Genomic DNA, 27,478 nt, shown 5'->3' on the forward strand with positions numbered 1-27,478 from the left:
TGATGATGATTCCCTTCTCTTTCCCCAGTCAGGAGTGATTGTCCCTGTGTGACCTCAAGAGTTTTAATGCCCTAGGATCTGGTGTGCTCCTTGAATACCACCCTTTATTTTACCTCCTTCTTGTGCTTTACAGTTGGTTTTAATATTTGTCCCTTTAGCACTGCTAACTGGTTTTGTAATGATTTGATCAAGATGGTGATATTACCTTTTGTTTTCTGTTCATCAGATGCTGACTACCCGAGAGACTTCTTCTGTGGACTTGCCATCACGTTCATTGGCTGGTTCACTAGCCTCGTCACCGTTCTCATTATAGCAGTGTTCATCTCTCTCATTGGACAGTCTCTCTCCTGGTACAACCACTTTTATATTGCTGTTTGCCTGTATGGAGCTGCGACAGTGGCCAAAATAATACTCATACATACCCTTGCAAAAAGATTTTATTATGTGGTAAGTGGTTGATGTGTGATGTGGTGTTTTGTGTTTTACTTTTTACTTCTTTTTTTCTTTTCCTTCCTTCCTTCCTTCCTTCCTTCCTTCCTTCCTTCCTTCCTTCCTTCTTTTTCTTTCTTTCTTTCTTTCTTTCTTTCTTTCTTTCTTTCTTTCTTTCTTTCTTTCTTTCTTTCTTTCTTTCTTTTCCTCCTTTCAAGAACTGAAGAGGAACAAGTGAAATTTATTGTGTTTGGTCTCTCAGAGCTATTAGAAATTGTTTAGCTTGGCTATAGCAAATGCTGTCATGGTGTTAATTTCCTGGAGTTTTCTTATTCTGAGAATTGGGATGCAGAATTCAAGGTGAATTACAAGCTGTGCTTTCCACAGCATTTAGAATGCTGTGGCTGCGATCATACTTTTCTCAGAGTGGCTTCAGTATCCCAAAGAATCACACTGAGGCTTAGGATCACACGCCTGTTCTCAGCATGGGTCTCTGTGTAAATCCGAGTGCGGTTGAATATTGTTGGTGGGAAGAGATGCTGAGTGGAACCCCACTCGCTCTCACTGATGGCAGCGGTCTGACCATAGCACGCAGTGCTGAAGGCACAGTGGAAGAGTAATATGCTCAGCTTTCACGTCACAGGGATGCATTTACTTTGACAGTGCTGGAGATCAAACCCAGGGCTCTGCACATGCTTGAGCAAGTGCTCTGCACTGATCTGTGTTCTTGGGCCTCTCGTTACTTTTTTTTTGGTGTATATTTATATTCATGTACATGGGTGTTCATGTATATGTGTGGTGTGCACACACACACGTGAAGGTCAGGACAACCTCAAGTGTTCCTCTTTAGCTATCTACTTTTTTACCCCTTCACAAAGAAGTTTTTAGTTCATTTGTCCTCTCCTCAGAAATGCAGAGAACTTCTTCTCCGTTTGCGTTCTGTCAGCACCAGCCGGGCCCTGCACTCCCCTCACTATTCTTGTGTTCATTTCGCTGTTCTCTAGAGGTCTTTTCTTCTCAAAGGGGCCATGTCCTGCAAGTCTGTGTTTACGCTCATTCTTCTTTGCATATTCCAAAGACTCATCAATCATAACAAAGCCAGTTAGTCTTGCACCACCAATATATATGTTCTGTATCCAAATCCAGAATGTCATCTGGTGTGGTTTTGTACATTTTGCCTCGAGTTCCCCAAATTTCTGCCTTTTGCTCCTGTCTTCCCAGGGCAAAGGGCATCAGTGACCATTTGTTTCCTCTGAGGCAGCTGAGTCACGAACTTCCCTGTCTGGATGGTTACCGTGTCATTCTTGGTGGCTGCAGGCCCGGAATAGTCGAGGAGGAAAGGAGCACCTTGCTGTTTAACACCAGGTCTCTCACTGGCCTGGCCTTGCTTATTAGGGCTAGGTTGGCTGGCAGATTCTCAGGGATCTTCCCCTGTTTCTCTGCCTACTCAAGCTGGGATTACCAGCAAGGGCTATTTTACCCAGCTCATTTACGTGGACTCTAGGGTTGAAATACAAGGTTCCCATCCTTGTGTATTAAGCACTGTACTCTCTCCTAAGCCCCACTTTTTTGCTTTTACTTTTGAGACAGGGTCTCACTAAATTTCCTCAGGCTGGCCCTGAGCTCACACTGTATCCCAGGTGGGTCTTGAATATGTGCTCCTTCTACCTCCGCTTCCTGGATTGCTGGGATTGCAGGCCTGTACCGCCAATATGCCGGTGGTTTCAGGCTCTTAGCTGAGTGCTCCATGAGAATGGGATACCTTCTTTGCGCTCAGCTTCATTTGGTGTTGTATTTTGTGCATGTGGACTAGAGTGCTTTCAGAATGCAGAGGCAAGAGACATGGGTTTTGAATTAAGAGATGTTATCACGTCATCACAAAGATGGTAACATTTGAATGGGGCTTTAGACGCATTAATGCCTGATAGAGATCAGGCTGCTGATCAGTCAAAACTGGGAACATGCAAGACATATTCTAGTGCGGTAAAGACGGGATACTAACCATAACACACAAAAAGTGGGCCAGGGTGAAACTGGAACTTGGCCTAAAAATCAGTTAGACCACCATTAACCTGTTCTTAGCAGGATAGAGTTGAGTGGTTTTGTGATTTAGTAGGAAAACTCTGACAACTATATTGGAAAAGGACGGGGGAGGGAGGGACCAACAGAGATGTGGATGAACGCAGTTTTGAAGACTAGTATTTTATTTGTTCTGCTTTGGCATGTACTGTAAAACATGCTCAGTAACTGCAGTGTTCCTTACTAAGCTCTCTGAGTGCATTACTACTGTTACTAATGTTCTGAATATTTTGAGGCAGAGTCTCATTGCATTCCCAGATTGGGTAATAATCTTGCTCTGTAGCCCAGTCTGGCTTCAGACTTGAGGAGTCTGACTCAGCCTCCCAAGTGCTGGGTCCATAGGTGTGCATTGCCCATCTAGCCTTCAGGTTGAGTTCTGGGAATTATTTCTTTTAAGATCACACCTGTTAACACAGGGTTGGGACCTAAGTATTCAACAACTCAAACCTGTTTGCCAGTGAACTTTAAAGTGGGGTCTCTAGAGTCAGAAATGATAATGGAGAGAAAAAAGCTTTGAGGCGAGCCGTTCCCTCTTTGGTGTCTGCACTGTAGTTATAATTCGAGGTTTGCATTTATGGGGTCACTTTGGCATATGCTAAAATGTTTGAAGTTCCATAGGTACCTTTCTTTCTCAAGTAGTATAAGGTGCCCCTGGACTCCATGTCTTTTAAAAGGAACTTCAAATGTGTAAGAAGGTATCAAGAGTAGAAAAAAGTGACAAAGAAGATGAAATAGCAATAGGAAAGAGGAAAATCGAGCCACACGCCCACCATGGCCCTTGCTGTGAAGGGTGGGCGGTTTGATGAGTGCCCTCCGATGCCGCAGCAGCTGGCAGTGGCCTTCATGGATTACTAGATTGCTTGAAACAGTGTTTGGAAGTTGCAGAAGCAGAAAAAGGATATGGAATGGATGCCTTTAGGAATCTTTTTACTGTGGGACATTTCCAAGCCTCAGATAGAAAGAGCAGTGTAGCTCCTGCCTTGTTTGTCTTGCTGGATTACCTTGTCCTGTGCAGCAGTCACAACCACGCCCATCTGGCGGGAGCAGCAGTGTGTTTCCTTCATCAGTTTGAAGGGCTGACTCTGATGAAAATAAGATGCATTTGGCCTTGAAGAAATTGTAATAAAAGATCTTTATGAATGACTGTGAACAAGATTGCATTTCTCTTTCTTTCAGAATGTCAGCAACCAGTATCTGGGAGAAGTGTTTTTTGACACCTCGTTGTTTGTGCATTGTGCTTTTCTTGTTGCTCTCACTTACCAAGGGTTTTGCTCTGCATTCATGAGTGCTATCTGGGTAGCATTTCCGTTGCTCACAAAGCTTTGTGTGTACAAGGACTTCAAGAAGCACGGTAGGATAATTTTGGTTTTTTATAAAAATGAGAACTGTGTTAAAAATGCAAGGCTCCTAGAGATTATTTGCTTATTTAATTAGTTGGCTTTTCAAAATATTTAATTTTTTTTTTTTGATTTTTCGAGACAGGGTTTCTCTGTAGTTTTTGGTGCCTGTCCTGGAACTAGCTCTTGTAGACCAGGCTGGCCTCGAACTCACAGGGATTCGCCTGCCTCTGCCTCCCGAGTGCTGGGATTAAAGGCGTGCGCCACCACCGCCCGGCTAAAATATTTAATTTTTTATGTCATGTAAATATTTATCTTGGCTAGGTGGTGGTGGTGCACGCCTTTAATCCCAGCACTCAGGAGGCAGAAACAGGCAGATTTATGTGAGTTGAGGCCAGTCTGGTCTACAGGAACTAGTTCCAGGACAGGCTCCAATGCTACAGAGAAACCCTGTGTCAAAAAGCCAAAACAAAACAACTTATGCTATATACCCCATTCCAAGCTCATGGTTTTGAACATATACTACTATATTACTTTAATCCTCCCTGATGAAAATGTCGGATTGCACTAGATCAGATCACATGTCAAAGGGACTAGAGTCACACCTGATTCAGTTTCTGTCAGGTGCCAGAGTGGGTGAACACTGTGGAAATGAGCCCTGCTTCTTATCATAGACTTTCATAGGTTTGTATTCTTTCTTTTTTCTAGGTGCCCAAGGAAGATTTATTCCTCTTTACCTTTTGGGGCTGTTTATCCCATATATTTATGGACTGTATCTCATCTGGGCTGTATTTGAGATGTTCACTCCTATCCTTGGAAGAAGCGGTTCGGAAATCCCTCCAGATATTGTGCTAGCCGCCATTTTGGCTGTCTGTGTGATGATTCTTTCCTCATATTTTGTAAGGAAAACTGGATTTTTTTCGTTTTTATTTTTTATATACGTTATGACTTTAGCTGTACTGGATTCTGTGAACTTTAGTTGCTTGTACTTTATTAAGAAAAAAATTAAAAGATAGGGTCAATGTCTGTGGGTTTAGTATACCAAGAAGATGAAAAGGACGTGGTGATGCCCTTCAACCCCAGCACTAGGGAGGTATAAACCAGGGTCTGTGAGTTCCAGACCAGCCGGGGCTGCATGATGAGGTCCTGTTTTACTGTCACTGTTTTCATGTTTAAAATATATATAAAATACACACACACACACACACACACACACACACACACACACATATTGCCTTCTAGCTACCCAGTTTCCCCTCTTTTGTGTTCTCTTCCCCCTGCTTCCTCCCCGTTTGGAGACAGGTTCTCACTCTTGTCTGGAACTATGTAACCCAAGCTGGCCTTGACTTTGGTATTCCTTCTGCTTCAGCCTCCCAAGTGCTGGAAGCCATCATACCTCGCTTCCAAATCCTCTTTTCAAGTGGTCTTCTATTCTAGCAGATATGGGTGTGTGGACTGTGAGGTGCTCTGTACCTGAACTTCTAGAATAGTCCCTGTGAACATGGTTTGAAGACAGTAGTTAAGAGGCCAGTGTTCATACAGAGTATGTTCAGAAATGTTGGTGTGTGTCATTGAGGGATTTTCATTCTCATTTTACTACTTCATTGCTGTTATGTTAAATCGTGCTTCTTGCGGGGCTACCCAAGCATGCTTTTGTCTGTCAGTCTCTCAGGTGTACTGCCAGGGATGGAGTCTTACCTTTGCTTGTCTGGGCTTCTTTCCTCATGGGACTCCTAAAGGAAAGAAAAGATAGTTGATTAGTGTGAACCAGAACCCTCAGGCAAAGGTTCTGAGCTGAGCCTCTCTAGAGAAAGCAGCTCTTTTGTGCTTTTTCTTACTGAGCACCTAGAGGGATGCCTTGAGGTCTGAGGCTGGGGAATAAGAGGAGGCAGGATGGAGTCCCTGCCCGCTTAGCTGCTCATGGACAGGATAGTGAGCTTTTTCATACCCTGCAGTAAAAGGAGTTTCTTGTGGAAATTAGGTTCTGAAGACCCAGGGAGGTAAAGGAGATGCCATAGTCAGAGTCTCCATCATCCACAGAAGCCTCTTCAGCTGCCAGGAGAGCTCTGCACAGCACACAGTGGTTCCTGTGCATACTGCTTGCTGCTGGCCACACTAGTGCTGAAAGAGACGCCTATCCCAACTGTCTGCTTTATGGTACAGATTAATGACCGGGCTGTAAGCTTATTAAGCACCTTACTGATAGGTGCTTGCCTCACATGCATGAGGCCCTAGGTGCTGTTCCCCAATACTGAAATGACCCCTCCTCCCGACAAACAGCAAAACCTACAAGGTAGTGATTACAGAGGTGGATGGAATCCTAATGTTTGTTGTTACTTCTAGGTTTTCCCCTATTTTTATTTTATTTAAAAAAACAAAACAAGCTATCTTTTTTTTTTCATCTTACATACCAATCCCAGTTCCCACTCCCTCCCCTCCTCCCTTTCCCTCCACCTTTCTCCCCAAACCCCCATCCACTCCTCAGAGAGGGTGAGGCACATTGCTTTGGGGAAGGTCCAAGGCCCTCCCCACTCTATCTAGGTGAGCACTAGTAGTACCGCTTCAACCCTGTATTCTGTATTTGCTAAATGTTCTTGCTTTTCTTATCACTGTGGCAAAATGTCTGGCAAAATAAGAAAGGAAAAAATTATTTTGATGGTTCCTGAGGGTGCTGTTCATCATGGTGGGAAAGGCATAGTGGTGCTTCTGGTGCTGGGAACCTGTGGCAGGTCTAGATGAGATCATGACAAGAAGCCAGGGATGACAGACTTAAGACCTACTTTCTCCACTTAGACCCTGTCTCCTTAATTGCTACAGTTTCCCCAAGTAGTACCTATCAGCAAGGGGCTAAGTGTTCAGACACATAAACTTGAAGGACACATTTCACATTCAAACCCTAATCATAGAGAGATAGGTTTGCTTCTGTGAGGATGACAGTAGGTAGAAGCCTGGACATGGAGACACATAACTGCAATCCCAGCACTTGGGAGACTAAGGCTGGAAGATCATGAGTTTGAAGCCAGGCTCTACTACATAGTTAGACCCTGTCCTAAAAAACAAACAATACAACCGTAAAGGGAGAGTAGAGTTCTGTCCTCTGTGAATGGGAGCCTGGTTTAAGGTAGTTATGAATTATGAGTCAGGTTTTCATTGGATTTATTCTTCTAGAGCAGCGGTTCCCAACCTTCCTAATGCTGTGACCCTTGTAATACAGTTGGTACTTCATAACTATAATTTTGCTACTGTTATGAATCATAATGTGAAACCCTGTGTTTTCTGATGGTCTCAGGTGACCCCTTTGAACTGGTAGTTTGACCCCCAGGGTGAGAACCACTGTCCTAGATGATTGGAACTTTTGGTGCCTACAAAGGTGATTCAGTTATAGGCTATTTGAATTCTAGTCCATGGTCATGTAGAAGCAAGAATAATGAACCTGTGAAACTGGAGATGAGGAAAGTCTCCAGAGCATGACTCTTAGAAGCCAGAAGGATGAGATTAAAATGTAGTATATAAAGTATATCTTATTAGGGATTTTTTTTTTGAGAGAATGACTCTTGGAATATTAAAAACAATTTACAACTGGACATGCTGGTATGTACCTGTAGTCCCAGCACTTGGGAGGCAGAGGCAGGAGGATTGGCCAGGCTGCTCTACACAGTGAGTTATAGGTTAGATTAGGACAAGGCTATGCAGTAAGAACCTGTGTCAAAACAACCATTCTTCCCCTAAAACAAGCAACTTTATTTCCTTTTTGTTACTGTGTGAAATGGTGCTCTTAGGGTTTTCTCTCTCTGTTTTCTTACTTATGTGTCCTAGTGTTGAAGACACTGGCTTCTAACTGTGAGGTTTCTCCTTGGGTAGACACTGAATCATAATGTTTACTGCAGAGAAGGTGCCTAGTCATTGAGGCTTTATTACATAGATAGTTTAGAAAACAATTACTTCTTGTTAAGTGCTAAGTCATTATGTTTCCTAGAGTTATGCTTTGTTGGGCAAATGGTTCTATCACTTGGCTGAGAGCTGGAATAGGCCTGATGGTAGGTCTAGGGTCAGGAGATACACAGGCAGCCCTGTCATAGTTCACACAGGCTACACCAGGCTCCTTTATCCGTGCCCCCCTTTCCCTTTTAATGTGTGTTTTACACGTGTTAGTGAATGGCATTCTGAGGGACAGGATGACACCAGGCCCAGCCTCATTTCCTTGAGAGAATAACTCACTGAACCAGAAACTTGCTTTTCAGATAGGCTGGCCAAGCTATGAGATCTTAGGATGGCCCTGTCTCTACCCCCCACCCCGTGCTGACTTTTAAATGCATGCAGGGGATTAAAATTCAAGTCCTCGTGTACCTAGTGAGTGCTCTTACCCGCTGAGCCATCTTCCCAGCTCTACTACCCATTTTTGTGTTTTGAGACAAGGTCTCACTTGGCCCAGGCTAGCCTAACTTTCTGGAGATGACCTCCTGCCTCCACTTACCAAGTGCTGGGATTACAGGGCTGTTCTACCACACTTAGCTTCTTCATTTGGTTCTTTAACTTTGCATAGCTTTGATACATTTTTTATGTTCCTCTCTATGAAAATATCTTTGTATTCATGTTCTTTATAAGCTTAGGTTGTAGGCAGGAAGATGAAACAAAAGCAGGAGCTAGTTTTAGATAGTTTTTCAGACCTGAGAAATGCATTTTGTGTTCACTTTTCTTTCAATTTGCTATTTTGATTACAAAAAAAAAAAAAGCTAAGTATATTTTTGGATGCCAACGTTGCAACTGAGAGAATCATGTTTACTGTCCAGGTTCAGATTCCTTGTTTAGTGTTCACAATGGTTAACTTAAAGGACACTACTGTTTCATAGTGTAGTTTTCCCTCAAATGCAACTTCTAAAAGCTAGGACATGACTCCAGCTGTCATTAGCATGTTGTAAGCACTGGAGGTGGGATCTGAATTTTGCTGAAGCACGTGCTCGGTCACAAAAGCTTACCTTTGACAGTTTGGCAGCTTTGATGCCATGCTTGGGTTCAGTTCAGTGGTGTCTGCTGTGCAGGGTGAGTCTTAGAAGGTGGTGTCTTGACTGCTAATGGATTCTGGTCCTTTTTCCTTTGATGTTCGAGCACAGCATCATAGTGTTTTGTTTCCATTCTCCCCGTTGCTTTCAGGTCCACTGTCACAAAGTACCGTCCTGGCCAGTTGAAGGCATCTGTCATTTCCTAGGCTCTAACTTAGTATGGAAATACCTGAGGGATTACTGCTTTTTTTTTTTTTCCTGCGTGTCATAGTACATTACCCAGGCTCCTTGCCATGGTACCCACTAAAAAAGGTGATTTAAACACTTCTCTACCAGTGGTGTGAATTTATAATTTCTGTCTCTGTGCTTGTGTTCAGATTAAATTCATCTACCTTGTGAACAGCACAAAGACAACCATGCTGACTCTGACTCTAGTGTGTGCCATCTCGTTCCTCCTCGTCTGCAGTGGAGCCTTTTTCCCATACAGCTCCAATCCTGCGAATCCAAAGCCAAAGAGAGTGTTCCTTCAGGTAAGGGCACTGAGAGTCAGGAGGTGAAACTTGCTGCATGTGTTTTGAGCTTCACTAGTGAATGGGAAAATTGGCTTTCCTGCTGCTGACATAATTTAGTTGGTTTAGATTTCTTTGTGTATAAGGCAACAAAGAACACTGACCATCAGTGGGCATTCTTATTAGCTAGACTCTCTTTCCATGTTGTATGTGTACACACACACATGCGTTTGTATGTATATATAACATGCATTATATAAGCTGCAAATCATGAGCATTTAAAAATACAAATTGCACAAATATCTTTTGGCTGACTAAAAGTCTTAAACTATTACTAACAAAAATAGACATTAAAAATTGCTAGTAAAATTGAGGCTTAGGAACATTTAAAGTAGTATGTGATGAAAACAACCTAAAAGGGGTTATTAAAATGAAGTTTAGGGCTTTCTTTGGATTTCAGGTCTTTTTCTAAAACCTCTTAAGTGCTACTATATAGCCAGAGCTTCATCCCCCTTTTGTTAGATAGAGGTTGTAGAGTGGTCACACTGAGTCATAATTTAGGTAATTAATTATTCAAGGCCTGAAAAATTAAAATATTGCAACTTGAGAGATTTTGAAAGGAATCCTAACAGCTCTTGGCTGTAGTCTTAAAGGACAGTGATGTTTTGTATAACAGCTTTTAAGGCGGTCCAGTGTGGTCTTCAGTGGTGTGCCAATTGTTCCAACTATGGCAGTAGTATTTAGGAAAAACTACATTTTTATTTTTTTAAATGACTGATTTGTTTTGGGTTCTTTTTCCCATGAAGGGCAAAATAATAGCTATTTTAGGCCCTACCAGCTATGCCAGTTTCTATCACTGATAACCTTTTATAGAGGAAAAGCAGTGATATTCTACCCAAAGCTGGTAGCCCTGAGTTCCAACATGTGCTTCAGTTTGCCAGCCCATGTCACGAAAGCCCTTCCTATGCTGTTCCCTGACTTCAGGCTGTTGTTTTCTTCTGCTGAGTAGCTATTTTAAATGAATTGTAAGCCTTTGGGACAGTAAGACTGACATGTGGTACGTGCTGTACCTGTCTTTCTCTGCATATGGATTAGTTTCATGTAATGCACTGAGAAGGAAATGTGTGGATATACACATGTGCTTCCCATGTCTGAGGAGGAAATGTGTGGATATACACATGTGCTTCTCATGTCTGAGGAGGAAATGTGTGGATATACACATGTGCTTCTCATGTCTGAGGAGGAAATGTGTGGATATAGACATGTGCTTCCCATGTCTGAGGAGGAAATGTGTGGATATAGACATGTGCTTCCCATGATTTGTTTTTAGTCTTTTTCTGAAAGGAATTATAACTTAAATTTGAATAGAATTTCAATTTTTTGTCATCGAGTTTTTGAGATATTTATTTTTAAGTAAGTGTATACACGTGTCTGTGTGGGTCTGTGTATCTGAATGAAGGTGTCAATTCCCTGGAGCTGGAGTTACAGGTTGTTTTGAGTCACCTGATGTGGATGGGTTCTTGGAATTGAACCAGGGTCCTCTGGAAGAGCAGTATATGCTCTAACCACTACTAAGCCATCTCACCAGACTACTTTGTCTTTTGAGACACTCTTGCAGAATTGTCTAGACTTCCTTCAACTCCTAGGCTAAAATGATTCTCCACTTCTGCCTTCTGATTAAGTGAGACCACAAGCACACACACTGTCCCTGATCAGTTTTATATGTAATCCCTCCTACCACTCCCAAAACAGGGTTTCTCTGTGTAACAGCTCTGGTATTCCTGGAACTTGCTCCGTAGACCAGGCTGGCCTTGAACTCAGAGATCTACCTGCTTCTGCCTCTCCTGGGATTAAAGGTTTGTGCAATCAGTGCCCAGCCAAGTTTTATATATAATTTAAATATACATTCAACTATATTTGTGATTTACAATAAAACATTCATTTACATATCTGTCATCTAGTTTAAAAGAAAAAAAGCTCACCAAGAGTGACTTAGTAATTACCGAGTTTCCTTTTTTTTTTTTTTTTTCCTGTTTCTAATCAATTCTGAACTGGGGTAGGAATGTGGTTGAAGTAGCTAAAACAGTTTCCTTACTAGTCTTGTTCTTTTCAGCACATGAGTAGAACTTTTCATAACTTGGAAGGAAACGTAGTAAAAAGAGACTCTGGAATATGGATCAATGGGTTTGACTATACTGGAATGTCTCACATAACACCTCACATTCCTGAGATCAATGATACAATCCGAGCTCACTGTGAGGAGGATGCCCCACTTTGTGGCTTCCCTTGGTATCTTCCAGTGCACTTTCTGGTCAGGTTGGTCATTACTTTTTGCTTAAGTTGGGGATTAGTTCCCAAATTTGATCAATGTTTCAGGGCCCTTATTAATTGAACCTTATCTTTAATTCAGTCAAGTGTTGTTTACAAAGAACCAAAAAAACGCATTTACAAAAAATGCTTGTTTGTAATAAAACTACAAAATTTTCATTTCTTTAGTCAGATAATGGACTCAGGAGAATAGTTTTAAGAAGTCTTTCTTCAGGAAACCTGAGTAGTAGTTAAAAGGGGTGACCCTCCCAATATGATACAAACAACGGTTACAGCTTCATCCTAACTTGAGATGCTCTTAGAGTTGGCCTCTCAAGATTGCATCAGAGGAAATAGGATGGGTAGGAGAAATGCATAGGAAATTTCTGTTCTTTGAAAAAGATACACTTTATGTGTATGTATGTTTCCTCTGCATTTATGCGCAGTGTGTATGCCTTGTGCCTTTGGAGGCCAGAAGAGAGCGCTGAATCTCTGGTTCTAGAGTTGCAGGTGGCTGTAAGGTGCCATGTTGATGCTGGGAACTGAACCTGGGTCCTCTGCAAGAGCAGCCTGGGCTTTTTAACTGTTTAGCCATCTCTTCAGCCCTTAACTTCCTTAGTCTTAAAATTCGGAAGACTTGATTACACAGCACAGGCATCAGTGGAGCTGGCCTTATTTACACATTCATTAGGTGTGTTCCCTTTGTGTATTCATTCTGAACTCCTGTCAGTTACGAAGGCCTCCTAAATATTAATGCTATCTTTCCAATAGGAAAAATTGGTATCTTCCGGCTCCAGAAATTTCTCCAAGAAATCCTGCTCATTTCAGACTTCTATCCAAAGAGAAGACACCATGGGATTCTATAAAGTTGACCTTTGAAGCCACAGGTGAGCCGGTTCTCTTCTCACTCACTTCCTAAGCTTTCTAGTTACTTTTTCTGTCCTGCTTGTTTTTATTTACTGTTCTTCTTCTTCTCTTGTAAAGTGGAAGCTTACCTTACCTCCCTTAAATTTTTATTCCTAATACATACATTCAGTGCTATAAATTTCCTTTTGAATACTATTTATGCTCTTGGTTAAGGTTTCTTAAATTTTTATACCTGTAACTTTTTACACCTGAGAAATTTTTATTTGGCTCTGGGGCTATAAAATAGGTATACAAATCAGCAAATTACTGATAATAAATCAGAGAACTTTATTTTAAAAGTTCTTTGCTGTGCATATAATTTTACCAGTTACTAACAACAAAAGCAAGTTTGCACACTGGGGAGATGGATATCCTCATTTATTTTTTACATGAAGAATTACGTCTTGAGTACTTGATGTTGTAGAATTTAGAGCATCTTCTGTAATTCGAAAAGTTGACTTTATAGTCATCAGTGCTGGGAGTGCCACTCCAAATAAATATGTAGTACAATGGCAGAAGTATGGTTAGGGCCATTGCAGAAATAGTAATATTTTGTCCTAATCCCAAGACAAAATTCATTTAACAAGTCTTTATGAAACTTGTCAGGAACTCAAATAGCAAGTTTAAAAATTAAAGTCTTAACAAATTCCAGTCTAAAGACAGTCAGATTTGATATTTATATGCTGATAAATGAAGGTAAAAATATGTGTATGACGATATGACTATGAATGCTTCTGCAAGAGAAGAAAATTTTGTACAGACAATATAAATACTAATTCACAACCTAATGAATATCAAATCTGAGCCAATATGTTTCAGCCAGCATTTGGTGGCACTGCATACACAGCACAAAGTATTCAACTGTGTATTTAAGTCATGGAGTGCCTCATAGCTGAAGGCTTCTATAAATACCTTGGGTTCATTACATGTTTGTCTAATTAATTTTCTGTTGCTCTGCTAAGACACTATGACCAAGACAACCTGTAAAATAAAGCATTTAGTTTGGGGCTCACAGTTCCAGAGGGTCAGAGTCCATGACCGCTATGATGTAGAACAAGGTGATGGGCATGGTGCTGGAGCAGTAGCTGAGAACTTATTCTTTGGTCTACGAGGATAAAGCAGAGATGCTAGGAAGTAGGAATGGTGGGCTTTTGAGACCTCAGTGCCTGCCTCCAGTGACACACTTCCTAGTCCTTGCCAAATAATTCTACCAACTGGGGACCAAGCATTCAACTATACAAGCCTATGGGGCCATTCTCATTCAGACTATCACAGTGTTTGGTTTTTTTTCTGGTTGTTGCATATTCAGAAACCTTTTGCTGTTGCTAATTTTCCCTTGATTCCCTCCCCCCACACACACATACATTGAGTCATACAACCTGTAAGGTGCTGTGGACCAGTTTATGAAGCTGGTGCTAGAGCCCACAGATTTTAAGTTGTGTTTTAGGGTTTAGTTCAAAATACTAAATCAAAACCCTTTCTTTTGACACTTGGTACCAGAACTTCACCCTGCAAAGCAAGGTTCTACCACTGAACTATATCCCAGCCCTTGAGATTTCTGTATTGACCTATTTGTTATCAGAAGTGTGTTAATTTCCAAATAAATCAGGATTTTCCAGTTTCTTTTATGACATCAGTTTCTTGTTTAATCTCATTTTGAGCCAAGAAATCATTGTTTGCATGGTTTCTATTCTAAGCACGCTAAGGTCTGCTGATGCTGAAGATGCGGTGCTTGGGTAACGCTCCCTGTGAGCCACTACTGGTGGATGGACATTCAGTTCAGGCTTTGCTGTTAGGTGCATATACTTTAAGAATTTCTGTATCTCCTTACTGACTACTTTATACAATTGCCTTTTCACCGGTGAAAAACTTCCTTGCTTGAGTCAACAGTAGGTCTCCAAAGCTTTCTTTTGATTAATGCTAATTAAAAGTCATGTATTTTTCTATCAGCATATTTTTTTGTCTACATATTAGGTAAATGCTCTATCACTGAGCTACATCTCCAGCACCTTCTATTTACTCTTAATCTATGTGTTTTCATATTTAAAGAGGATTTCTTACAGGTAGTACTTAGTTGGGTTTTATGACCCAGTTTAAATGGATTAATATTTTTGTCTTTGTTCATTTTGTCTTCCACTCTTTATGTCTTAGTGTAGTTTTCACTGAGCTATTAACTACTCCATTTTATAGGTTCCTTTAAAAAAAAAGATTTGTTCTGGGCAGTGGTGTTGCACGCCTTTAATCCCAGTACGTGGGAAGCAGGTAGATCTCTGTGAATTCAAGGCCAGCCTGGTCTACATAATGAGTTCCAGAACAGCGAGGGTTACACAGAGAAACCCTGTTTTCAAAAACCAAAACAAAATTTTGTATTTGCATATGTGTGTGTGAATGTATGTCATACGTTTGCAGGTATTCAAAGAGGCCCAAAGGAGAGTGTTGGATCCCCAGGAATTGATGTTAAAGGCTGTTGTGAACTAAAGTCTGTTCCTCAGAAAGGGGCAGCAAGTGTTCTTAACTGCTAAGACATTTCTCTTAGCCCTGCTGTCATTTTTAGTAATTGTCCTAGAGTTTGAAATGTGTATCTATGACTAATTCAGTTTCACCTTCAAGCAGTACTGTACTGCTTGGTGGGTATGTCTTTAGTTTGTTTGAGACAGGGTCTTATCTATAGCTCTGTCTTGCCTCAGCTTAGGATTCTCCTGCCTCTGATTTACTGCTGCTGGGGTTACAGGTGTGCCACCATACTTGGCCAACTCTTTTATAAAACGTTATAACCCTTTCTCTCCCATTGTCATTATTCCAGGCATAAGCAATTTAGTCAGATACAAAGGCTAATTAAAAACAGGCTGGGCATGGTTGTGCACACTTAATTCCAGTGGTTCAAGGCCAACCTGTCCTATATATGGAACTTTAGGCTAGCTAGGTAAAATAGTGAGCAGCAGATGCTCTTAACAGCTGAACATTTTCTCCAACCCCAAATTAAACTTATCTTAATGGTTGCTGTGAACTTGCAATAAATCTATGGTTAACCCCTTGGGAGTACATGAAGTTGGTCTCAAAAGCAACAGGCAAATCTTGTAACACTTCTTTGCTTCTTCACTTAAGATGATTAGAGCTTCTTTCCTTTAGGTTTATTTTGCATTTTATTTACTTTTTGGACAAGCTAGTTCATGGTCTTCCTGCCTCAGCCTCCTGAGGGATTACTAGAGTGTGCCACTTGGCGGTTGTGACTTTTTATTTGCCCCCGCCCCCCCTTTCTGAGACAGGGTTTCTGTGTGTAGTCTTGGCTGTTCTGCGCTCACTCTGTAGACCAGGCTGGCCCCAAACTCAAGAGATCTGCCTGTCTCTGCCTCCCTAGTGCTAGAGTAAAGGCATGTGCCACCACTGCCCATCCTGGTTATGACTTTTAAGAAGCCTTACTGAAAAATCTTTGTATTAGATATAGTTCATTGTCAGATACCCATTGACCTGAAGACTTGACTTTTCCCTTTCCCATGTTCAGTCTTCCAGGATTTCCCTCACAGTGATGCCAGCTGATCTACGACATTTGATTGCCAATTCTACTTGAAGAAAACTTAATGAAGTTCTGCTGCTTGCAGAATGACTTCAGACTTCTTGGCAGAGCATTTTGGGTCTTTGGAAGCCTCATAGGCATCTCAAGCTATTCTTCAATAAGCAGATCGGGCTTATTTCCCTTTCTGCTGAATTGTCCTTTGTGGAAATGTAATGACTAACTTTGTGTCAGTCTGGCAGTATTAAATAGTTCCTTGATATTTGGCCAAATTATCCTAGACTTTTCTGATAACATGTAAGTAGTGGATTTGAGTCAGATTGATTAGTTACCACAATCTAAACACTGAGAGCCTTAAGGAACTAGCCACAGGCCAATTAGCTTTCAGGTCTTCTTCAACTGCAGACTTTTCTGGGGGTGGACTGGGGATTAGGTACATTTCCTTAGCAGTTATTTTTCTCATTTAGATTCTTTTTTTCTGTTTTCTCATTACTTAACCTTGTTGCTAGATACCGGACGTCCAAGCTGGTAAACCTCCTGCCTTGTGGAGAGTCCACCTAAAGTCACAGCACAGAGTAACCATGACAGTATGGTTTGGGTGTTAACTATATTGCTTGTCACTGCTGACTGATGGGAATGTTCCTCTTGCAGGACCAAGCCATATGTCTTTCTATGTTCGAACCCACAAAGGAACAACACTCTCTCAGTGGTCTCTTGGCAATGGCACTCCAGTCACAAGCAGAGGAGGGGACTACTTTGTGTTTTACTCCCATGGACTCCAGGCCTCTGCCTGGCAGTTCTGGATAGAAGTACAGGTGAGAATTTCCCAGGCTGCCAGGTAGCACGTAGCCACCTTGGAGTTCAGTGTTTTGGCTTTATTGAACTAAGTGATTTTCTCTAGCAGGTGTCAGAAGAACAGCCTGAAGGAATGGTCACGGTGGCCATTGCAGCCCACTATCTATCAGGGGAAGACAAGAGATCATCTCAGCTTGATGCTCTGAAGGAGAAGTTCCCGGATTGGGCGTTTCCCTCTGCGTGGGTTTGCACCTACAGTCTCTTTGTGTTTTAATGGTGCGATGGGCTTTGAATACGTGCCCCTTGGACATTCCATGGGACACTCTCTCCCATGTCACATGGATGTTTGTCACTGAATTTTATGAGCGTATGTTCAAAGAGCTTTTGGGTTAACACTCTTCCTGGCCATGTACCATACGGGTTAAACTTTGGGATAGTGATGCCTGGCCTTTTGCCACTTGAAATTCCAGTTTTCTGGCATTTAAGCACACGTGGATACTGCCATTCATACATGCCATTTATATGACTGTAAGGACTCAACATACCACCTGAGTAGCTTTCCTCTGAGGAACAGGAAAGATGTACACTGGTAGACTACTGTTAATGAGATAGGTGAGTCCATTGTTATCAGGATGGTGGGCAAACTACCACTCACTGGGACAGTGGCTCTCCTTGCCTAAACTGCAGGTCACAGGAAATTGACTGTCACAAAGAAGGAAGCCCCACAAGCTACATTTCTTCAGGCAGCCATTAGGGTGATTTCATGTCTGAAGTTTGAGCCCTGAGCCTGACTCCCAGTCCTGGAAGCCACTTCTGGATCATTTTGCTGCAGTAGCATTCACTGTCTACTTTCTCCTCAGACATACTCCTTTCGTTTAGGAAAGGAACATTTCTCAGCTACATTTCCTTCTCACAGCTCCTCGGTTCATCTATTTGCAAGAAAGACCCAAACTTCCTCCCCAGAGCACTGAGTTGCTAGCATGGCTATTCTGAGATCAAAGAGGAAGAGGTGGGGTATTCTATGTAGTATTTATTCTCTTTGTTTTATAGGCATCCTGTTATACAAAGTTAATCTTTTAGAACATAATTTTATTGCTACATTGGGTTTTCTGTTTTCTAGCAAGTGACTAAGTTCTTTTAACTTGCTGTTAGTGAGACTGGCTGTCTGATGCTGAGGTTGTGGTTTACACAGGAATGAGACAACTATACCTGTATCTGTTAGTGTTGAGACCCCGCAGAAAAGCAGCAGTAAGGTTTAAGGTACTTTTTATTTTGAAGACAGGTATGTAGCTTGTAAGGCATGTCATAGCAGTGCCTCTTGTGGCTACTCTAGGTTTCAGCGGTGACAGAGATATGAGATGAACACTACAATTTGCTAGTTTCTTTTTTACATTAACAAGTGTAAAAAGACAAATTTGAATTAGTCAACAAACATGGCCCAAAATATGATTGAAAGAAAAGCCATAGTAAAGCAAAAACAAAACAAAATAAACTTGTTTAGGAACAGAAGGGTGTCCCTTAGAACCATCTGAATTCCAGCAAGAGCATAGTTAGGTGTGCACTGCAGGAGCGAACTTTCTTACATGTGTGACACGTCAGTTTCTAATCATGTTCCTTGTATGCCTGCTTAATCTCCAAGTCCTTAAAAACTATCTGGGCCCATGCAGTTATGAGGGCTGCAGCTAGAGCTGAATGGTAACGTGCTGACTGTCACATGTATTCACACTGGACTGTGGGAGCCATTGTTTTTGCTGAACTTACAGAAATCATATCTATCAGTGCTGCTTCAAGTGTCTTGCTCCTGCTATGTATGTATTATCTGTCAGGTAGTTCTTAAGATTTGCAGAACCACAGCTGATGGAAATAAGTAATACTAATAGCTTAATGGGTTTCAAAATAGCTTCTGTTCTGTTCCTGGTTTAACTGAAACTTATTACTAGAAATTACAGGGAGGGGCGGAAAACATGCTGAGGAAGCATATAAAAACAAGGTGTTCTCAGACTTCTTTCCTGTTGGCAGGGTGCCATTGTCCTTTTTGGCATAATCATGGTTTTCCTTTTGCCTTTGGGTTATATCTCTATGCAAACAGTTTTGATTTTCTTTAACATTATGAAACTTGGTATTATACCCAGTAACAAGATGCTCAGTTTCAGGGCATGCTTAAAGGCCAGAGATGGTCAAGTATTTACATACACTATCCATGGCTTTTAATAAGCACACTCTGTAGTTACCAGTAACTTCCCCTTTTAAAGATTATTTGATCATTTGAATAATTCACTTCTAAAAAGATATTTTCAAAGTCTAAGTAATGTGTTTTCCTCCTAATGAATGTAAATATAAGCCACACAAGAGGGAGGAGTATAAAGAATTGTGACTTCACAATTGTCAGTATTTAACAATGATTGTCCTAAGAAGTGTTTTCCAGTTTAGCAGCTGCATTAAATGTCTAAGGTTCCCCAAGGTTTTACCATGAAGGAGGCTGGACCACAAGAGTCTATGTAACTCAGGAAGCTACTGGAAGAATGCGTCTGGTCCATCTCTTTTCACTTCTTTGCTGAATTGTTGAGGGTTAATTGTTGCCTTACAATGTTATTGAAATAAACTTTTTAACATACTGGTTGGAAAAAATGTATCTTTTAAAACTGCTTTTACTCTATCTCCACATTTAAGGCTATTTTATTTTCCTAGTCTTTATATAAAAAATATTTAAAAAGATGTACATGGCTTGAGCATAACCGTTGTTTTAATAAGTGGTGTAAGGAAAGAATTCAAGATGGGAATGTTCACTTCACACGGAGTCCTTTTTACCCGGAATGAAACGATACACCTGAATTTCATAGAAATAAAAATAACCTCCTTAGCAAATGGTAGCATCCTGAGCATATTTAGGCTTACATCCTCTCCACTGGGATAGAAAATCACAAAAGGATTATCAAAAAAAATTTTGAACTGGGGGCTAGGGGTAAGAGCAGGGAAAGAAGTCCCCTTGCAGCTGTGGCCCGTTCTCCCTACCCAAGGGAAGGCTGGTGCCAGGACAGGCATTTCTCCAAGCTTAGTTTTCTGACAATACAAAGTGAAACTATGATTTTTATTCTTCTACCTTAAGGGCCAATAAAGATACAACACACGTATGTATGCTTCATTATGTTGAACTTTCAAAAACATACTTGATTGCAAAAATTGATAATTTAATCCAATTATCCTTACCAGGTAGGATTAGTGAAATGGACCACACTAACAGAATAAATGATGTTCTTCTCTGGCCATCCCAGAAGAGGATTTCTTTTCTTTTCTTATTTTTTTCTTTCTCTTTCTTTTTTTTTTTTCCGGTTTCTCTGTAGCTTTGGTGCCTGTCCTGGAACTAACTCTTGTAGACCAGGCTGGCCTCGAACTCAACAGAGATCCGCCTGCCTCTACCTCCCGAGTGCTGGGATTAAAGGTGTGTGCCACCACCACCTGGCTAAGATTTCTTCTACCTGGTAAAGGTTATCATGAGAACCCAGAGCATCACACTTAATGATAAAAGATTGAAGAAGACAAGATGTTCATTATTGCCCCTCCTACTTTAAACATCATTCTGGTGGTTCCGACCAGGACAATCTGGCAGGAAAGATAAAAACATTTAGATCCTAAATGGAGAGTTAAAATTATATCTGGTTGCAAATGACATGACTGTCTATATAGAAAATAACATCCAAAGATGAAATTAAGCATTCCATTTATGGGAGTACCAAAAATGAAACAAAACAGAAAACTGTAAGATACTTCTGAAAGAAATCAAAGGCCTAAAAAGAAAGATACATTCATGGATTGGGGAGCATTGTTCTAGAAAGGACTGCATTCTTGAGATTTGTTTTACACATTGCATACACTTCCTATGCAATTCCCACTTTGGGTGTACACACACTAAAAAGATGGTCTTAAATTCATACGGAACCACAAGATTCCTGGAATAGCTAAAATAGTATATTTAAATGTAGTGCCTGTTCTTCTTGTCCAGTGTCCTGCTACCATAAACACAGATCATTGTAACAGTTGCTGATCATCACAACCAAGTCCAGAAACAAGCCCATACATTTACCGTTCACTGGGGGAAACGTCTTTTCCATAAATTGTACTCAGAACAACTGAGTATCCATATGCAAATGGTAAAGTTAAGAGTTCTTCATATATACAAAAATTAACTCAAAATAGGTCTAAATGTTTGAGCCACAACTACAAAGCATAGGCATAACTATGTATAACCTCGGGTTAAATTGTAGTTTCCCAGCTTTGACACAAAAGCACACCCAACAAGAAAAGAAGAAATTGTGGACTCCTATCAATAAGAAAAGGTGTTTCAAAAGACAGTGACAAGAAAGGGAAATCATAGCTGGTGGTGGCGCACGCCTTTAATGCCAGCACCCAGGAGGCAGAGACAGGCGGATCTCTGAGGCATGCCTGGTCTACAGAGTGAGTTCCAGGATACCTAGGGCTGTTATGGCTGTTATACAGAGAAACCGTCTTGAAAAACAAAACAAAAGGGGGAGATCATAAAGAATGAGAAAATATTAATCATAAACTTGGGTAGTCTTGTATCTGAAAATATTTAAAATCACTGGCAAGCCAAAGATAAAAATGACCTTTCCATTTGGTTTCAAAGGTAGCCAAATATCTAATAACCATACACATAACCATTTTCATGCAGATCTTGAAAAACTTGACTAAGATGAGAAATTTAGTTAGCAGAAGCTGGAGCCTTTATTTGCTCAAGGACATAGTGACTACATTATCCAGAAATTCCACTTCTACAGACAACTCAGAACACATCCATACAGAAGAGCCTGGTTCCCCCAATCCTCTTCCTTATCTATGGGGATATGGTCCAAGAACCTTAGAGGGTTCCTGAAACCATAGACACATGAGACATCGTTCTTTTTTCCTATATATACATCCATGATTGTTGGAAGTTGAGGCCTACCGGCCAAGAGGAGCCAACCTGGAGTCTGCCTGGGACTTTCAGAGGTCCTGATTGTGCCTAGCCAATGAGGGACAACCAAACAGTGCCAACAGGTTGGAAGGTCTGGGTACTTGGAGGGCGTACAAGGTTTTCTCCATTGCTAAATAAACAAGTCTGCTGTATCCCTTTGACCAGACTCCCTGTGATGCTGTGCCTTCTAACCCCATCCTCCCTGAGGAAGATGTTAAGCCCCAGCTACACATGATAAAAGTTATGAGTTCGGTACAACAAGAAATAGGTATTAACAGTGTGATGTTAGAAACTGTTTAGGTCTGTATTTTAGGTTTAGTACTTTTTGGACCTCAGTTGAAGGCAAAGCAGGGTAAGGGAGAATTACTATCAACGTTTATAGTGTTACAATCTAAAGTTGAAAACCCAAACTGTAACCTTTGAATGGATAGTAAACATATCCACACAACAGCTTTATTCAGCTTTAAAAAAAGTAAACAGATACAAAGAATTTTGAAAACATAACGCCAAGGTGATAAATACCCACATACTAAATAATTCTGCTTATGAAATGTCTGAAATAAGGAAATTCACAAAGCATATTTAAGGGACATGGGAAACCATGATAATCATTTTCAATTTACCTATCAGAGATGATACCTAGTTTCCTGTACACTTCTGTTGGTTTAGTGATCACGCGGTGTTCACTCTATTTGAATGTGTACACCAATGTTATAAATAGTTCAATATTCTGTCATCAGGTATTTGGATATTCCCACTGTGTATCTACATATAAATATTTTAAATACATTTGTCTTTATTTCATTCAGGAGAGAGAAGTGGTGGCACTGTAAAGTGAAACTTATTTTTGTGGCATTTAATACCCTTTTTGCTGTTAACCTGAGAGAAGTAAACAAAAGCTCGTATAATAGCTTTATTACCCTTTACTAGGGGGACTGGGGGAATACACATTACAGAAGCAGCAGCAACTTTAATTACAAGCAAAGGTTGTTTTTATCCCCAAATGATTTGTTTTGGTATCAGCAAGAAATTTAACCATATATATTAACTTTCAAATACTTATGCTGAATATTTAAGTTCATTAAAGATATGGCTTATACAGTTGATATATTTTGAACCAAACAATACAGCAAAACAAAAATTTAAAAATATTTTTAAAGTATATAACGAAAGAATAATTTTCTCAAGCTAGTCAAATTTCTTGCCTCGGTGTTTCCTAGTTCTACGAGTTAGACACTCTATTTTCCTGTAGAGTCACCCCCGTTTGGGCCACAGGAGGAACATTAACTAACCCAGCCCTGCTTTTCAGACTGTGAGGTGGTTGAGATGAGTGGGCACAGCAGCACACAACTATAGAATCCCAGTAGCTGGCGCAGCTGAGACGTTTCAAATTGGTGTGCAGCTTGGGCAAGGCTCTGCCTCAAAAAGGGGGCGGGGGAGGGCTGGGATGTGACTTACTAGCGGAGCGTTTGGTTAGGAGCCTAGGCTCATCTTTAACACTGCTCCACCACCACCAAAAAAGGTGAGTTTAACTCAGCAGCAGCCATTTAAGACATATGAAGAGACCATGGCTACTTATGATAGTAAATTGTCTTTATTAACTAAATAAAATTTCTGGTCACACTAGAAATACAAAAGAAATGCTAGCTCTTCTCCCTGGTGGAGCAGGACAGAAGACATTTCAGCTGAGGGTTTTTTTTGTTTGTTTGTTTTGTTTTTTGTTGCACCGCATGTACGCACATAGGAAACTTTATCTGTATTTTAAAATTCAGAACAAGGTGGTGGTTTGAGACGACTTAAATAAAGTAGCACCAGAAGGACCAGGTAATAAGAGTCACATATTTCACCCATTCAGGAGTTTTATTATGTGAAATTATTGCACTTCTAAAGTAGAAAGGAAATAACAGTAAATCCCCAAATTCAATAATTTTAAATAGTTGGTGAAATTTGAAGTAATTTCAAAATAATTTTGAGATTCCCTCTAAAGGACGTTGCCTAAGAGAACTAAATCTGTCTCTTTAAAAAGTAGAACACAGGGCTGATTTTATTTCTAAGCTATATCTGCACTATAAGAGAGGCTGTTTTACATAGTGGTACGAATTTGGTCCACATCAAATACATTGTGTTATAAAAATAAACAATATTTCATAAAAAATAACATGGCATTCCTTGTTCAAATTGCACAGTACAAATAAGCTATCTAAATTAATACTGTTATTAATAATTAGAATTACATATGGTGGGTATGTATTTAGTCTGAAGCAACTGAATATGTAGTTCTGCTTCCATAATGTATGAAAACTAAAATTTAAGTCATGTCTAGAAATACATAAAATATTTTTCAACTTTTACAATGAAGAATTTACAAACCAATTTTTAGTAGCTGATAATACAGGATCCCACAGTCTATTTACATAAAAGCCCATTTTTATTCAATTTACAAAAGCAATAAATAAGAAACTACATTAATTTGCACAAAACCTCTTCCACTTCATGATCAGTGGGATTACCACTACTTTACAGCTGAGCCAAGAACCCTGTCTCTATGAAGACCTCTCATTTTGGAAAGAAGAACAAATCTTGTCTTTATTCCAAGAGTGAGAACAGTTATGCAGAATCCAGCATAAAACCTTACAGATTATAATACATGCCTTAAAAATATGAACAATGCCTTTGCATCTATTTACATGAGAATATTCACAAAAAGATACAGTTCTTTAATAAAAAAATTTAGTGGTGTCAGCATAATTGACAAGAACCCCTTACCCTCTGTTCACACTGATCTAGTAGGAATTAGGCTTGCTCAACCAGGCACATTAACTCACAGGTATAGCTTCCATCAGTTCGGGACTGCTACAGAACAGAGTACTAGATCCAAAGGATCCCTGTCCACTGAATCATACTGTGCAAGGGTAGTGTCTACTCAGAGGACCAGCTGGAGTCCATTACTCTATTCAAGGAAGCAAACAAGTAGCTCAGGTACCTGATGAGCTACAGCAAGCACCTTAGCATTTATTTAAAAGAAAGTTAAAAAACAACCCACCCCACAAAAACAAAATCAGCCTAGACATACACTGAACCAGAAAATATATAAGCTACAAGTAGTGAAAAAGCTCACCTGGGGCAAAATACTCCCTATTCATTAACAACTACCAATCTGTTCTGAATAAACCAAAATATTCTACGTGTACATCTATAGTATGCTCAATACTTTCTAGTGCAGCTTATATTTTTCTTATGAAAGATGTTTTGATGCCACATATTTTATGGAGTCCAAAAGATTTAGAGGAAGAGTTCATTAAGATATAATAATACTTTATGAAAGAGTTTTTGACCCTTGTTCTTTTACCTATGAAATAATTCAGCCAGGTCACTGTGTGCTCAGTTGCACTCTGCTTGATTAATACTGCCTCTTGTGATGTTACTTGCTGTTGTCAGGACACAGAACAGTCATAAGCTCCGTCCTGAAATGGCTCCTCCTCATCTGCTTGTGTTGTGTCCTCTTCTTTCCGGCTAACCACACTGTTACTCCCAGTCTCACTCTGAGAAATGCTTGCACGGCTGGAAGAGCCCCTGTTCTCCTCTGCTCTGGGACTGGTCTGTTCAGGAGTCTTACCCATTGTTACTGGCTGGAAGGTGTCAGGCTGGACTTGCTCTTCTGTTATTTCACTGAGCTTCTGCAGTTGTGGCTTAATGATGTTTAAAAATGGCTTATATCCAGGGCTGAGTAAAGGGAGGAAAATTAGTTGTCATCTGCTGTAATTCAAAAGACTTGCTAGAGGGGCTGGGGAGATAGTCAGACACTAAAGTGCTTGTGCAGGTGTGAGGTCTTGAGTTCAATCCCTAGGGACTTATATAAAAAGCTGGTGTGCTGGTGCTGTGCAGGCACAGAGAGGGGTTCTGGAGGCATGCTGGCCAAATCAGCAAGCCCCAGACCCCAGGGAAGAGACCCTATCTCAAAAAACAAGGTGAATAGCTCCTGTGGAATGGCACCTGCAGCTGACCTCTGTCTTCTACACGTGTAAACAAGTACAGTAGCATACACACATGCACAACTTGGTTAAATGCTTAGATAAACTCCTACTAGACATTAGTACAGTAAAACAAGTGATGGAGAGAAGACTCTTGAGCATCCTCTGAACAGAGGTACCTGGCTCAAGGGTGAGTCTTAAATTTCTTAGCAGTGAGGGCAAGGACCGTTATTTCAAAACAGTATTGCAATAAGAAACAAGGAATAATAGATTTTAGATTCAAAGGGATCATCTGGAAAGTATCTGACTTAAATACATTTGGTATGTAGGGAAAAAGTAAGTAAGGGAAGTAATAGCTTCGAATCTATACATGACTGCTGACAAGGACAGTCCTCTCAACTACCATCCACTACTGATTTGGAAATGCTAGTAGCTACCATGAAGTGGTGAAATTTATATAGACTACATAACCTGTCTTCGTGTATATGTTTCGTGTATATTCTAACCACAGAACTACAATCTAAGTTTGTCTCATTATTAGATTACGTGTATGACATCAATCTTAAGTCAGCATATGCTTCCACATTATGACTAACCAAAACTATAAACTATTCAGTAAACAGTACCCATTCAAGTGGCTGAGTACACAATGGTTAGAGAAAATTACTTTAAAATATAAAATGAAAGCATTTTTTTAGTTCTACACTTAAAAACCTCCAAAATGAATGAGTTATAAGTTTATTTTGGGGGAGGGGAGCAGAATACGGTATCATGTACCTGAAAGTTGCTATTTAGACCAGGTTTACCTCAAGCCTCTGCCTCCCAAATGCTGGGATTTACAGCATGTGCTACCAACACCTTACCACTGTAACAATCGTAGTGCGAAGTCACTATTCACCAAGCATTACCTAGTGTATGGAAGCCAGCACTTACCAGTCAGTAGCGGCCCATCGCTCCACAGCATGCAGCCCTGTTTTTATGTTCTGTAGCATCTCTCCATCCATCTCTGAAGATTGGGCAATACTCAGAATCTGACTGACGACTGAGGATTCTCTGAGAATCAGGCCAATGACAACACACCAATCCAGACATCCTGCCTCCATGAAAATGTGGAGCAAATAACTACATATAAAAGCAACAAGAGAATGGTCTGTATGAGAGACCTGCTGATACTCAAAGGGCGGTAAGTACTTAGAAAGTAGCTCCAGTCTCTACCTGCACACAGAAACCTGGCTAGGCTTTTTGTGTTTTCAACAATCTGAGAAACTCACCGAAGCTGAACTTGAGATTTATGAGGGCCTTTACTCGCTAACTCCATGGAGATGTGTTCCAACTCGGACTGAGTCAAACTGAGCGTGGAGAAATTTTCATCCACCACTGTCCAGTCTCCATCCACCATGGAGCTGCTTTCGGTCAAGTCTGTGGCTGAACCAATGCTGCATTCATCACCTGATGAGGAAATTTCAGAAGTTATAAATGACCTTTTTATTTCATAAATGAGTATTTTCCTTTCATTATATTAGTTATTTCCAAAAATACTGATCTCAAGATTTCAAAATGAAAACGTTCACTCTATTACTAAAACAGCCATTAGATGAACAACATATATATTTTAAGAACTAGCAAGGCAATAAAAAGAAATTACATGTCTTAAAATGGGAAAAC

The 27,478-nt window shown here is 40.5% G+C and overlaps 2 protein-coding genes and 1 pseudogene across 4 annotated transcripts in view; 1 reads left to right on the plus strand and 2 right to left on the minus strand.

Annotated features, from left to right (window-relative positions):
• Ermp1 (endoplasmic reticulum metallopeptidase 1) overlaps nt 1-19,487 on the plus strand; it is a 36,912-nt gene extending 17,425 nt beyond the window's left edge. The window contains exons 8-15 of one of the 2 annotated variants that reach the window (XM_085693772.2): nt 227-447; nt 3,685-3,859; nt 4,554-4,744; nt 9,223-9,375; nt 11,468-11,670; nt 12,433-12,548; nt 16,730-16,893; nt 16,980-19,487. In XM_085693772.2, the coding sequence (XP_085549898.2) occupies nt 227-447; nt 3,685-3,859; nt 4,554-4,744; nt 9,223-9,375; nt 11,468-11,670; nt 12,433-12,548; nt 16,730-16,893; nt 16,980-17,147 (1,391 nt within the window). In that variant the 3' untranslated portion in view covers nt 17,148-19,487. The remainder of the gene's footprint in view (nt 1-226; nt 448-3,684; nt 3,860-4,553; nt 4,745-9,222; nt 9,376-11,467; nt 11,671-12,432; nt 12,549-16,729; nt 16,894-16,979) is intronic. The other variant, XM_085693773.2, reaches the window with a different exon arrangement.
• On the minus strand, nt 584-3,542 carry LOC146893626 (small ribosomal subunit protein eS24 pseudogene; annotated as a pseudogene).
• A 2,794-nt stretch (nt 19,488-22,281) lies between the features above and the next one.
• The window catches only part of Ric1 (RIC1 partner of RAB6A GEF complex), a 104,760-nt gene continuing 99,563 nt past the window's right edge, over nt 22,282-27,478 (minus strand). For both annotated transcript variants that reach the window (XM_085693771.2, XM_085693770.2), the window contains exons 24-26: nt 27,085-27,262; nt 26,747-26,935; nt 22,282-25,565 (exon numbers count right to left, since the gene is read on the minus strand). In XM_085693771.2, coding sequence (XP_085549897.2) covers nt 25,277-25,565; nt 26,747-26,935; nt 27,085-27,262 — 656 coding nt within the window. In that variant the 3' untranslated portion in view covers nt 22,282-25,276. The remainder of the gene's footprint in view (nt 25,566-26,746; nt 26,936-27,084; nt 27,263-27,478) is intronic.

Source organism: Myodes glareolus, chromosome 7, assembly GCF_982192425.1.
Source record: "Myodes glareolus chromosome 7, mMyoGla1.1, whole genome shotgun sequence".
NCBI lineage: Eukaryota > Metazoa > Chordata > Mammalia > Rodentia > Cricetidae > Myodes > Myodes glareolus.